This window comes from Alligator mississippiensis, chromosome 1 (genome assembly GCF_030867095.1).
Source record: "Alligator mississippiensis isolate rAllMis1 chromosome 1, rAllMis1, whole genome shotgun sequence".
NCBI classification, from domain to species: Eukaryota; Metazoa; Chordata; order Crocodylia; family Alligatoridae; genus Alligator; species Alligator mississippiensis.
In genome coordinates, this window is record NC_081824.1 from 154166360 (window position 1) to 154180317 (window position 13958).

Genomic DNA, 13958 nt, shown 5'->3' on the forward strand with positions numbered 1-13958 from the left:
TAAATTGTGTTGGGTTTTTTGTTCTTGTTTTTGTTTTGGGTTTATTTTTCTGTAGGTGAAGAAGCCAAAAGAGTCTATAATGATGCTCAGAATCTGCTAAAAACTTTGATTAATCAAAAGAAATTACGAGCCAGAGGCCTGGTAGGGTTCTGGCCTGCTCAAAGTGTTCAAGATGATGTTTATTTATATGCATCAGAAGAGGCAGTGCAGTTTGCAGAACCAATAGCTAAATTTTATGGCTTAAGACAACAGGTAGGAAGATGAAGTATGTGCTGACTAAATGTAAAGTTTGTTGCACTAATTTGTGTTGTAGATAGGACATGTTGAAAATGAAGTTTGCTATTATTTGATGGGGTAATTGCTTCCTAATGCTTCTGTTTCCTTTATTTTTATTCTTTGCTTTAATAATTAGATCTGTAAATGGTAAAACAATTTTGTGTTGGGTTTTTTTTATTTTGTTCCAGAACAATCCTTAGATTTGATCTTTTCCGATTTGAGGTGATGTTTTCTGTTTATGCTTCAATATGTAGTCTAAGGCATTCTGATGCTGTGAATCTTTAAAATATAATGTCTGTATTGGGGTCCCTGGATTCTGCATTGTACTAGAAATTTTGTCAGTTGAAATTAAAAACTTATATTTTTCATAACTTAAATATTTGGAATGAACACCATGCTTCAGCTGAAGTCTCATTAGTGCAGAGTAGAACAGAATACTTATCTCCCATGACTTCCATTCAACATTTCTGGTAAATCACAGGGTTCTCTCCATTGTATTGGAGCTTGATAGACACTTTCCACCTGAAAACCAAGCGTGTATCTGATATTTTTGTGTGGAAGGGGAGAAATTATTTTTGTTTATTTTATTTTATCTTGTGCCTTGACAGCACTTCATTTATAACCTGTTTTGCTCTTCCCCATATGCTGTCATTGATTTTACTCTAGTTTTAGATTAGTAATAGGCAAAGGTGGTCTTAAAAATTTGAAAATATTGTTGTGAAATGACTACTGGAGGCAGAGATTATAAACTGGTATACATAAAATTACTCCTTCCCTTAATTGAGTACATTTCCAAGATGCATGTGTCTATTTACAAGCCAATTCCTTTGCTGTGTGTGATATGCTAATTGAAGGCCTTGGTATGCAATTTGTGCCTCTTGTAGCCCTTGGGATGATTGTTATTCTGGTGTTCTTCCTCTTTCCATGGTTTTTCTATTGGTATTCTGGGAAAGGTACAATGCTGTTTCCTTTCCTCAAGAACACTTTATAAAATTCTTACAAAAACTTAAACGGTATACTCATTTTGAACATGTTTTGTAGTGACTAAGGCTTGAATTGTTTCAAAAGCATGGTCAGCACCCTTTTGGAGTATGTCCCATATCAGCATCTCTCATACAGAATCTTACATGTGAGAGGTGGACTAGCTCTATCAGCCTATCCCTCTAATCTCACAGGGGCCGGATTGTTCTTGTTTTATAGCTTTTTATTCCCAATAGGAAGTATTCATGATTGCTAGTTTCAAGTTGAGGTCAACATTCTCCTGAGATCTGCCCAGCACAGCATCTCTCTCCTCTGCTTTATGTTCTTCCTCAATGAGCAAAACTCCTTTGTTGGAAGGAGAATACCAATATCTGATTTGGGATCCACAGCACAGATCTGAAAAAGAGATTTTTTTTTTTTTATCTCTGATTCAAACAGCTGAAAGACATCAGGCATCTAGGACTGGAATATAATACTTTTCTCCTAAAGCTGACAGGATTATCTTGTATCTAGAAGTACTTGCAGTTTAAAACATTATCTCCCTTCTGTTTAAGGAATGTAAAGTGACATATTTCTTGTATTTGATGGAGAATTGACTTAAAAGGAATTCTCTTTTCTTATTCAATATTTTTATTACTTTAGGCAGAAAAGGACTCTGCCTGCACAGATCCATATTACTGTCTCTCTGACTTCATCGCCCCCTTGGATTCTGGAGTTCATGACTATTTAGGCCTGTTTGCTGTGGCCTGTTTTGGGGTAGATGAACTGTGCAAAGAGTTTGAGAAACAGTGTGATGACTATAACAGCATCATGGTGAAAGCCCTGGGAGACCGATTAGCAGAGGTAACATTTTATTACAAATCATATGTGCACTTTGTATGAAGCTCATTTGACAAGTGAATGCTTCACCTTCTTCTGTAAAGCCAAATGTTACAAGACCTACAGTTTATGCTGTGCATTAAATCTGAAAACGTGAATGTCATGGGAAGAATCCACATAGACAGCAGTACTAGAGATACAGTACAGCTTTCTAGACCTTGTCATCACAAAGGCTTCTTAGGTTCACATATCTCAAAACTATTTTGGTTGGTTTGACAATTTTTAAACTCCTTGCCTTACCTTTTTAAAAGTATCTGTGAATCAGGAACTTTGAATCGGACTATCTTTTTTGTGCCCTCACAGGACTCAATAGTTCCACCATTCAGCACACTTGCAGGGCTTTCGTTTATATTAGTACTTGTACGAGCATACTGAAGGGGTACCATTTGACCTACTGAATCTAAGGCCTTCTCTCCACTGGGAATTTGTCCTGAGTCCAGCCATGGCTAATTGGATGCTACAGGTTGTGCAAGAAAAGATGAGATTTACATTAGTCCAATTTACAGCTTAGCTCTCTTCTTGATAGAATAGTAACTTCCATTACAAGTTATAAAGCAGTAAAAACAGACCATGCTCTTGTTAGCCTGGAGCAAGTTGCTGTTAATAGCTTCTGCAAATTAAAAAAGGTTGCCTTGTTTCCCAAGGCGTTTGCAGAGGAGCTCCATGAAAGGGTCCGAAAAGAATTATGGGCTTACTGCAACGATGAACAGCTGGATATTGCAGATCTGCGCAGGATCAGGTATGAGGGAATCCGCCCAGCCCCTGGGTATCCCAGCCAGCCTGACCACACTGAAAAACTCACCATGTGGAAACTTGCAAGTATTAAAGAAGCAACAGGTACCACCAACATATTTTTGTCATCTTTATATGTAAACGGAGAGTTAGAGCAGTGACAGTATCCAGTGCAGATATTCATAAAACAAAAATCAAGGTGTTAGTTGCCAGGATTGCTGTCACTTATTTTTCCTTATAGGTTGCTTAATCACAGGCACAGAGGGTTTTTGGGGGTGGGGAGAAGGGGTTCCCCTGTAAGATTATCAGTGGAATATTTTTCCTGTGGTGCAGCAGCAGATTTGTCAGCAGAATTCAGTTTGCATTTAAACATGTTTTTAATATCTTTATGGTTGTAAGCAAACCTTCCAAATAAACTAATGCAAGTGACACACAGTCTGCACTACTAAATTCTGCCAACAGAGTTTTGAGTGCGCTCACACTGAAAGCCCCTCTGCAGTGGAAGAACACTTTTTAGTCTGTCAACAGTTGCTCCACCTCTGCTGAGTAGAGTAAGGCTTCTGTCATCAGTCAGCATCAACACTCCTATACCTTCCACTGGCTGTCATAGTTTCGTCGGCAGTGACTTCCTTCTCAAAAGTACATTTTGTATTCTGGCACCATAGTTGATCATATTAGACCTGACTGAAGTGTGTATAGCAGTGACCTGCTAGTGTTGGCTGCTGTCCAACTCAGTGTAGACGTAGCCCCAGTCTGCAAATAAGTCTTAGATTTCATGTTGATATTTTAAATGCTAGGGCAGGGTTGCTGCTAGACACAAAATCCCAAGCTACCCTCTCAGGTTCCCAGAGCCCCAGCTGTTTCCTTCCTAATTGTCAAAATATCCAAGATCATTATTTCCCCCCCCCCCCCCCCAAAAAAAAAAATAGAGGAAAAAGAATTAGCTTCTGTACTGCAGGTATGCATTACTGATACAGAAATCTGCAGCATATTGAAAAGCAAATGTTTGGGAGTGAGGTAAAAAACCCCCCACAAGGAATATGGAACCAACTGTGGTGTTCACCTCACAGTTGAATTCTGTTAAAAACCCTGTTTTTTTTAATTTGCCTAAAGCTGTTGTAGAATTTCCAATCTGCTGAAAAAGAAGACTGCAGAAAATAGGCCTGCCATTATTGGTGACTAAACAAAATGTTGTTCTCGCTCTCAGATATTGGGTTAACTGAATCGCTTGCAATGACACCTGCATCTGCCATTTCTGGTCTCTACTTCGCCAACCCCAAATCCAAATACTTTGCAGTTGGGAAAATATGTAAAGATCAGGTAATTTGGATCCCACTGTATGGCTGAGCTACTAACTGTTTGATTTAAATGAAACATTTGGGACGGGCTGTTTCTGGAATATTTTGAAAACACTGAAATCTGGAGATTTAACACCCAGTGTGTTAAAATCTTCCTCCTGTTTGTTCCTTTGTAGGTTGAAGATTATGCATTGAGGAAAAACTTGTCTGTGACTGAGGTTGAAAAATGGCTTGGACCCATTCTGGGATATGATTTAGGTTAACAATGTTTTGCAGCAAGCATCTGTCTCGTTCCAGCTGGCTTGTTTTCCAGAAAAGTGTTGAGCTGGGCTTACAGTCCTGCATCCATTTTGTGGATATTCCCAATGTTCTTTGAAGTTGTTGGCTTTGTTGTATTGGTGGCTTATCTATGATTTTGTTAATTTCTGACAAAGAAGTTTAATATTTAAATATGCCCTCTGTTGATGGGCTGATACTGAAATACCCTATCAAAGGACATAATATATATATATTTCTTTGCTGAGCACTGTAACTGGGCAAGGTGTGGCATGAGAGAGAAGGGATACCATGGTGAAGGTTTTAAAAACTGACTTGCAAATTAAGCTTGGGATAAGTATTTATGATCCTCTTACTGGCTATAAGTAGCACAGAATTTGGCTTTTGGCCTTTAAATGGGTTTAATTGAGTCAAAATGCAAAAATGGGGTAAAGAGTATATAACAAATAACAGACAACTTGCATTAATGGGTAAGGAACAACTTGGAACTTATTTTGCTTCTGTTTAGACTTATTTTTCCCCTGTATGCAGGAGTATACCTGATTCCTAAAACCAGTACTGAATAAGCTATTTTGATTGTGTTTGTTACTATACCTACCAGAGTAACATGATGTTCTGCAACAATCTCAAAGCCACTTCATAATTACAGAGAATTACATAAAGTGACTGAGCACAGAACTGGTGGTCTGGTAATCTTCCTGGTTTCACATTCTAGCTCATTTCTGCTGTGACTTAGCAAACCAAGTAACCTGTCTGCCTCCAGGTTTGTAAAATGGGGATAAAACTTTTTACTTCACATGATGTGAGGCTTGCTTAGTGCTCATACAACCCTTTGGAGCTGAAGAGCACGAGATAAATGTGAAGCATTGCTTAGGACACACACAAAATAAGCTGTTGACTTCAATGTCCTATTAATGGTTAAGTTGTTGGGGGCATGGATTTCAAAATAGTGGTAACCATACCATTCTGCACTGATAAAGAACAAAAGGCCTTTTGAAAAGACTGCCATTTTTTTCCTCCGTTACTGCTTTTGTAAACAAATAGGCCAAAAAGTGTTACCTGGCAAGGTACTGGATCTAATTACTGTGCTTATTTCTACCTTGCAAATGTAGACAACGGTTAAGGCTACAAACTTAGTCTCCAGATACGTTTTGAACGTTGAATAAGCTAACTGTTTATAAATTGTTTTTAATAATGTTCGGCATCGGCATTAGTCTAGCTTAGGGCTGTGTGTCTAATTGCTAACTTCAATGAAACATGGAAAATGGAGTTCTGCATTTCTGGGTTTGTTTGTTTTTTTTAACCGTCAAGAAACAGCCTGTATTGTAAAGGAAAATGCCCTTCTCTAAGTACATTGTTCATAACATGTTCGTATTAATCTAGAGACTTCCCATATCTGTCCTCATCTAATTTTTAAAAAGACCTCAAAAAATGATGTATATGTGAATTTTAGAAAATAAATACTAAGCTCACCCATTGCAATATCCTTGTCAAATCTCAAGCTTTTGTAAAATAAAACAAAGTGTGTAATATGTCATGCCCGTTACCTCATGAGATTTGAATTTGAATTTTAAAAGGCATAGCTAGCCCCCTGGTATTTTCAAAAGCACGCAAGGAAGTTTGCTCTGAACATATGCTCATCCAGTGCGGCTCACAAGTTTTTGACATCAGAGGACAGGTGAGTCTCAGTAAGGGAGTGTGCTCTACTTTGAAGAGTCCTTCCCCCTTCCTCCCCCCATTACCTTCAGTTTGACCCCTTCAACCCTGTCCCATCCAGTCTGGATTTGTCTTTTCCCTGTCCTGGCTCCTTGTTCCAATACCATTCTGCAGGCTTTTTATCCCACCTAATCCCAATTTTCCCTCCCTGGCTCGTCAGCTGGTCTCCAGTTGTCCACTTCCCCAGTTTTGCTTTTCACCCATGCTTGTTCCCCATTTATTTCCCACTAAAGACCTCACCAAGTATCAAGATTTCTCCCCTTTACCATGACTCCCAGTCTCCTGTAGAAAGAGCCGAAATGTTGACCTGAATGAAGTGCAATGTGTTAAAAGTGGGACAAAGAAGTGATGGGGGAGAGGGTTGGGGTCTGACTTGGGCCAAATAGGTAGCTCTGGAGGAGCCCCAAGAAGGAGTAATTAAGGGGTTACAGTGCTAGGATGAAGAGGCAAAGCCTCCTGGAATTGAAGTGACCAGTTGTCTTAAATTTCAGGGCTGTGTCCTCAAAAAAAGCTCCTCCAATGGAATTTTATCCTGAACTTGGAAAATTGGTTCTGAATCAAGGCATGCCTGCCAACAGAGTCGCTGCTCTCTGTTTCAGCACCTGGCCCCATCTTAGCCTGGAACAGTCCTGACAGGGAGAGCCTGACTGCTACTGTCACCTTGGGTTGCAGCATGCCTAGTGCTGGCTTGCACAGGTCAGGTCAGAGGTGCAACTATAAATTCAGGTACCCTGGGCAAAATGCTGGTAGGGAAGGGGACCACCTCTGGACTAGCGCTTCTCCCCCAACTATAGGATCCTGGCTGGAGAAATCCCATACTGCCCAGCTGTAGGAGTTGGGTGCTACCACACAGCCAGACTAACTCTGCACTGCCTGCCCCTAGACACTCAGCTGGAGCAACCCTGAACTGCCCAGCCACAGGAGAGTCTTACCTGCCCCAAGGACTCAAAGACTCCTGCTGCTCCTAATGAGACCCTGTACCCAGCTCCTATGACTGGGCAGTGCAGGGCTGCTGCAGCTTGGTTTCTAGGACTGGGTGGTACAGGGCTGCTCCTGTTGTGTCCCAGCACACAGCTCTTATAGGTGGGAGGCATAGAGCTTCTCCAGCTGGGCTACTTTGACCAGAGTGGGCAGGTCTGATCCAGATGCAGCAGAGACTGTGGGGAAGATGGCATCATTCTGGCACCCTCTACATTGGCCTCTGGGGCTGGTGCTCTTCCCACACTTCTGGGACTAGGTGGCATCTTGTTTCATATATTTCTTTCCCCCCTTATGGCTTAAAACTTGGCCAAATTGTGGTAGATCTTGACAAGAATATCGGTGAACGTTGTGGAAATAAAGGGTGCCTATAGATGTGCTCCGATGCATTTCAATTGAACACAACTGGACAGGCTCATGAATTGGGCAGACCTCAACCTGCTATAATTTAATCCAGCCAGCACCACAACCGAATGAGAGTTGGGTGTCATGACTGACAACTGAATGAATATGAGCCACCAATGCAATGCTGTAGCTAGCAGAGCGAACCAAACACTGGCATGCATCCACTGAGGCATCTTGAGCAAGGCAAAGGATGTCATCCTGCTCTATTTGGCCTTGTTGAGACTGCAACTGGAGTACTACATCTAGTTCTGGGCACTGCACTTCAGGAAGGATGTGGAGAAGCTTGAGAGAGACCAGATGAGAGTCCACACTCATGATTAGAGGCCTGGAGACGAAGACATATGAGGAGAGGCTGAGGGACTTGGGATTGTTCAGCCTGGAGAAGAGAAACAGGTAGGAACTTAATTGCATCGTATAAGTATATCAGAGGCGTACATTAGGGCTTGATGGAGCCATCTGTTTACCAAGGCCCCCCAGGGGAGAACAAGAAATAATGGGCACAAGCTGATTGAGGATCGCTTCAGGCTAGACATAAGGAAAAGGTTCTTTACAAGCTGAGTGCCAAGGGTTTGGAACAGATTCCCCCCAGAGGTGGTACTGTACAGTCATCCACTCTGGCGATCTTCAAAAAACATCTTGACGCCCATCTTGCTGGGGTCATTTGATCTCAGCATTCTTTCCTGCCCATGTACAGGAGGACTGGACCCAATGATCTGTAAAGTCCGTTCTAGCCCCTAATAACTATGGAACTATGAAACATTGGATCAGACTTGATTAAATGAGTCTGTTCTTCTTTCTAATTGGAATGCTCCAGTGCTGCCTCATCTTTGCATATATTAAGTCCCTCATGCATTTCAAAATAGTCACGGGGGCACTTTATCTAAACCTCGTCAAATGAGTTTCAAATAAAGTGTCCTTGTAGCCTTTTTGAAACACGTGAGAAACTAATACATGTGACAGTGAGCCGTTTTAATTAGAGTAGCTGTATGGGAACCGCTTTAATTAACCCCCTGCCCCAAGCATGTATATAGGCAGCCAAATCCACCTGCTTTTTAGGTATGTTTTAAGACCCTGCTCCAAACCAAACCCCACAGAGAAGATATCTAGAATGTTTTTAAGCAGTGGGAAACAACATATCATTTCCATTATTAGCTCACATTTTTCTAAAAATACATGGAATCCTGCTTGGGAAAAATTAGCAAGCATTGTTCAAATTTAGCTAAGTTACAAGCAGCTGAAAATAAAGTCTTCTAATAGGAAGTGTTATGCAACCTGAAGAATAAGTGGTTCTGCCGGCCCTGATGATAAGTCTGCTTTTGGGAGTTTATCTTCCTGTTAGCACTTCTTATATTTGCTTTGCTTAGCTGTCTTGTCTGGTTGGCTAGGTGAAGGATGTGTTATAACTACACTTGCATTTAAATGGAATCAGAGTTTATTAAACAGTAATAAGACAGCACACTCATCCTGGTAAGAAAGTACCTGGTGACTGTTCATGTTTAATAACATGCAGTAATGAGATTTAATTAAGCAATACATTTAAATTTTGTCACTTAACAAAGTACTGACAAGGCTTAATGATGCTGAGTCTCAGTCACATCCACCATTACATCTGGTGCTGCTTGTGCAAAGTAAGCAATGTTGCAAAACCACTCTCAGCTGTTTCCAGAGGTAATTATTTCCACAGGTCTCAATTCATGGTAAAATCCCATTGCCAGGGCTGAGGCATTTTGGAAATGGGCTTCCCTTCTTGTCAGGTTGCCAGGTCAATGCATCATCTTGTCAGTACTTACTTTTAAAATAAATATCTCGTGCCTATTCAGCAAAGCACTTAAGTGCGTGCTTAATTCCTGTTCAAACTGGTGGGACTGAAGCATGGGTGTAAGTGCCTTGTTGCCTCAGGGCTTCAGTCCTGCTGCTCCTTTTAACAAAATGAGGTTCCAGACCTGCACAGGTATATTCATGCTTGACTTCACACTGAGAGTAGTAGCCTGATTTGATTTGGATGGAATCAGTGCAGTTCCATATAAAGGATGGATTGTTTGGTCCACAGTCAGTCTTCCAAGGGCGTGCTGATCAGAGCTAAATAAAAAAAACCTAGTATCAACATGCCACTTGCCACAAGCTCATAGGAGTGAAATAGGGTGAGAGCAAGAACAGTTTCTTTAGCTTCTTGCTTGACTGGAAAGATTTTCCTAAATGCACAGATTCTTCTGTGAATTCCACATCGATTCCAGATGAGAATGTAGCCAGCATCACCTTGAACTGAACCTTTCTAACTTCTTGAGAGCCCAGCTATTGCAAACTGTCTTATTTAGCTGAAGTATTCATTTATATGGCTAGTTTACTAATTAATAAACATTCTAAAAACCTCTCTAGACAGGTGATAATTTAGTTATTCTATGATGACATTTTCTCTTTAAGTGCAGTCTGGAGTTATAAGAAGGCCACCAATGACTTAATTGTTATGTTTAACTAACATGTTTTATTCTTAGTGGATAGATATATAGTCAATAAAGTTTTAGAACTGGGGCTGGAAAATTTTCATTGTTAGTTCAATACAGCATTGCTCCTCAAGGAAATTCTGCTTACATGCAACAAATGAAAGCAGGAATACCTTGATCTCAAAAACCGTGATTTGTGATTTCACAAAAACTGGCAGTCAGGGAGATAAAAGCTTAAACTTCAGCCGTATAAAAATGTGCCTTTTCAAGTATTTTTCATATTTAGCTTGTTGTAAGCTTAAAGTAGGTTACAGATCTTGCATTTGAAAGCTTGTCTGATTCTGTCTCATCTATGCAGTTGGTCCAATAAGATATATCACCATAAGAAATCCTTGTCTCACATAATTCCTGAGCCATCCCACCTACAACATCTCTCTAACATTATCAAATACATTTAAGTAGCTTTGAATCACTAAATGTGATTGTAGCTGTGCAAACATAATTTCACCTTTAAATTTCCCAGAACTCCATGTGAGTGCAAATTGTGTGTGCAACAAAGCAGTGTGCAGTGTTCAGCAGGCATTTTATCTGAAACTGAGTATCCTGAACCAGATGCAAATGGACTCTCATGGGTGTCACTATTTGTTTTTCGTAGCCTAAAATAGGTCACTGTCAGCTAAAAATATACTTTGCTCTTTATGTATAGAAATACAACTTTTGCTGAAATCAAAATAGCTGAGTGCAGGCAAGATTGAGATAACAATTTTAGACCCAAAGACCAACTAAATGACTTCTGGTATAACGTTTCAATGGAGTGAAAGCATAATGTGTTTCTGTTTTATTTTTTGCCCCACATGAACTTCTTCACTCTCTCAGTTTTTTACTTTTCTTGTGTTATACATTGTATATGAGAGTCTGTATATTCCTCCCCCGCCATAAACCTACGTTCAGGTGAGCAGATGTTATGCAAAGCTCTATGGCAGCCTTTGAGTGCCACCTGTTGTCAATATTTTTTTAGTTTTTACCCTGCAAACAATGAAATAAAATGTAATTGTGCCCCAGCAAAGTGCTTAGCAAATGTCCAGATGCCTATAAAATGTGCTAGAGTTTTTCTTGTTAACTTGTGCATGTCTAATTGTAAATCTATGCTGAACTGCAGTGCCTGAGAAGTGTAATACTGATTCTAAAGAGGTGAATTAAAGTTCATTGTGGCTGATGGATTCCTTCCACATGTTGTATCTATTCTGACCTTGTGTGAGAACAAACATGTACATATCTTTCTGCAATTCATGGAAGTGGTGTTGCAGAAAGCAGATAAGAAAAAAACTGCAGATGACAGGGAAAGAAAGAACTCATTTAACAAACTGCTCTTCACAGATACGCCAGTACAACGTGTACTCTAGCTATTGTCATAAATCATGTTGGGTTTTAAACCATTGCCTAAGTCTTGCCTGTGCCCAGCTGCTTTGATTTCAGGAAATAACTGTTCCTAAGATGCTTTGCTAAATACAGCACAAAAGCTGCTTCACCCAATTAGGGCTTTATAATTTATGGTTATGCAGTAGCTATCAATTACATTTTGTCTTTCATAATCATTTATCTAACCAAAACACAGAAACCACGTTACTCAAAATAGCAGGAACTGGTGAATAGTCATATTCCAGACCCTTAAATGACAGGAGGAATCAACCCAATAGTCAATAATCTTGTGACCCACGGAAGTGTTACCATGTCTACATATTAAATCCAAGTATTACAACTGTTGTTTGGGCTTTCCAGAGTAGTTGGGCTTCCCCACCCTCCTAGTTTCTGCCGCCATTCCTGGGGGCAGGGTAAGGTGGCACCGCAAGGATGAGGCCAGCCAGGTTGCCTAAGCTGTGTACACCGCAGAGGGGCAAGGTTGTTTGTGCTGTGCACATGAAAAAGGCAGTAGCTGGGCTGCTCATAATGCAGGTGGGCAGCATGTGCAGTGGGGTGGGGGTCAGGGAGGGGGGAGAGCAAGGCTTTCTGCACAGCTGGCAGGGAGCTGGGCTGCCTGCTTGGCACATAGGGATAGTTGGAGGAGGGAATGCACAGTGCTGCCCATGTGGCAGGGGAAAACCAGGAGGTGGGGAGGGGGGCTGCTCATGCAGCAAACAGCCCCTGGGATTCCTGTTTGTGCCATGTGTGGCCCCCAGCTGCCCAGAAGTTGGACAGTCCTGTATTAAATAAATATGCATGCAAAAAATGAGTGAATCCTACTTAATTTCTGTAATATACGTACTTGCTTCAAGGACTTGTATCCCATTATTGAAGGGCAGAGGAAGATGTACGACTTGCATGTTCACTTCAGCAGTTGGTGTTGATGAGAAATACTGGGTTTTACTAAATGCACAGCAAGAGAAGCAAACTTAATGTAATACAAAAAAAAGAATTCTACCAAGACCTCATTGAATGCTGTCTCCTCTCATCAGATAAATATTAAGTGAAGATTTTGTACGGATGGTAGATTAGCTCCATTCAAACACTGACTCGTTTCCCCCACCAACAAACTATCTTTCTTCCCAGCTGGTCTTCTACTCTCCTCAAGTCCTACCTCCCTCCACAAAAAGAATATATTTTACAATGAAGTTGGTTGAGGTTCCTTTATCTCTGGCTTTCTATATCCCTGCTGGTTCCACCCCACATGTTCTTTTTTTTCCAAGACGGCTGTCACCTCTCACAAGACTCCATAGATGCTGCTTTTTCATTTATTTTATGGAGCACCACACAATTTACTTAGCTGTCATGGTGCTAAGAATTTTTGGGGTGAGAAATGAGATGTTTGGAATCTCATTTATTTATTTTTATCTTCTTTTGCAAACTTTAGGAGGTAATACTAGGTTTTAATGAGCCAGGTAAATCAGGTGGTGAGAGCAAATGAGGAAATACTGGGACAGCGGAGCACTGATTAGGTTCTTACATTTATTAGGATATTAGAACTGTAATACCAAGTAGGAGAACTAGAGACGTGTCTGAGGAGGCACCCTACAATTGCACAATGAAAAGATGACCCTGCTCCACACAGCTTGTAGTCAAACTGTTCATTTCCAGACTTTTGACAGTTTTTTTAGTAAGTTTTAAAATGTGTGTGTTGCATGTTAGTACTAACTGGATTCAAATATATACTTTTAAAGTTATTTTTTTTAACAAAGTTATAAGGCACCATGTGATAATGGAACATGAATATTTTGAACTTCACTTGTGTTGCACTTCTCTGAGTACACTAGGTGGTAAGCCTACCACTTGGGTAAGTCACCTTTAGATCATAGGTATTTTTGCATATTTCTAAATGACTGTTTTCACCTCTGATTTACGTCCTGATGAGCTTATCTGTCTAATCTCACCTTAGTTTGTCACCTTGGTTTCAGAGCACTATATTCTTCTTGGCATGTAGCAGGTTGCTCTAATTTCATGGCAGTTCCCATTTAAAGCAAATGAAAAAAATTACCATTAATTTTAACAGGAGCTGGATCAAGCCTAATCCTAATATTTGGAGCTGCATAGAAAGTCCAGCTATCAAAACGTATAAATGCAGCTAGTAAACTCACACACTGTGCCTTTAAGCCTCTCACAGCAGTTCTGTTTTATTCAAAATGGAAGGCTAGAGCTATAAAAGTAATTTTTCTTCTTATCCTGAAACTCTTATCTGGCAGAAAGTGGTATCCTATCAAGCCTATAGCAGATGTGACTTTCCAACCGCAGGCCCAGTATGATCAATTCTAACCATCCATCTAATGAGAGATTGGGAGTGATTTCCTAATACAAACCAGTAGCACAGCTATTGATTCTGTTTGTAGCCTGATTGATGAAAGTGTAGAAGCCTCCTGATTCGACAGAAGGATTTACAGATGCAGAAAGTCAAGATCAGACTGAAAACACTGCCATGAGTCAACCTCTCTGATCTAGTTTTAAAACACCCCTTAGTTTAAATAAAAACCTTGCTCAGGATCAGCCA

The 13958-nt window shown here is 40.4% G+C and overlaps 1 protein-coding gene across 6 annotated transcripts in view; it reads left to right on the top strand.

The window, feature by feature from the left end:
* Positions 1 to 5979, top strand: part of MTR (5-methyltetrahydrofolate-homocysteine methyltransferase) — a 75295-nt gene extending 69316 nt beyond the window's left edge. For 5 of the 6 annotated variants that reach the window (XM_019479749.2, XM_019479748.2, XM_059715684.1 and 2 more), the window contains 5 exons: positions 56 to 252; positions 1900 to 2100; positions 2781 to 2973; positions 4076 to 4188; positions 4343 to 5979. In XM_019479749.2, coding sequence (XP_019335294.1) covers positions 56 to 252; positions 1900 to 2100; positions 2781 to 2973; positions 4076 to 4188; positions 4343 to 4429 — 791 coding nt within the window. In that variant the 3' untranslated portion in view covers positions 4430 to 5979. The remainder of the gene's footprint in view (positions 1 to 55; positions 253 to 1899; positions 2101 to 2780; positions 2974 to 4075; positions 4189 to 4342) is intronic. The other variant, XM_059715701.1, reaches the window with a different exon arrangement.
* The last annotated feature ends 7979 nt before the right edge of the window (positions 5980 to 13958 follow it).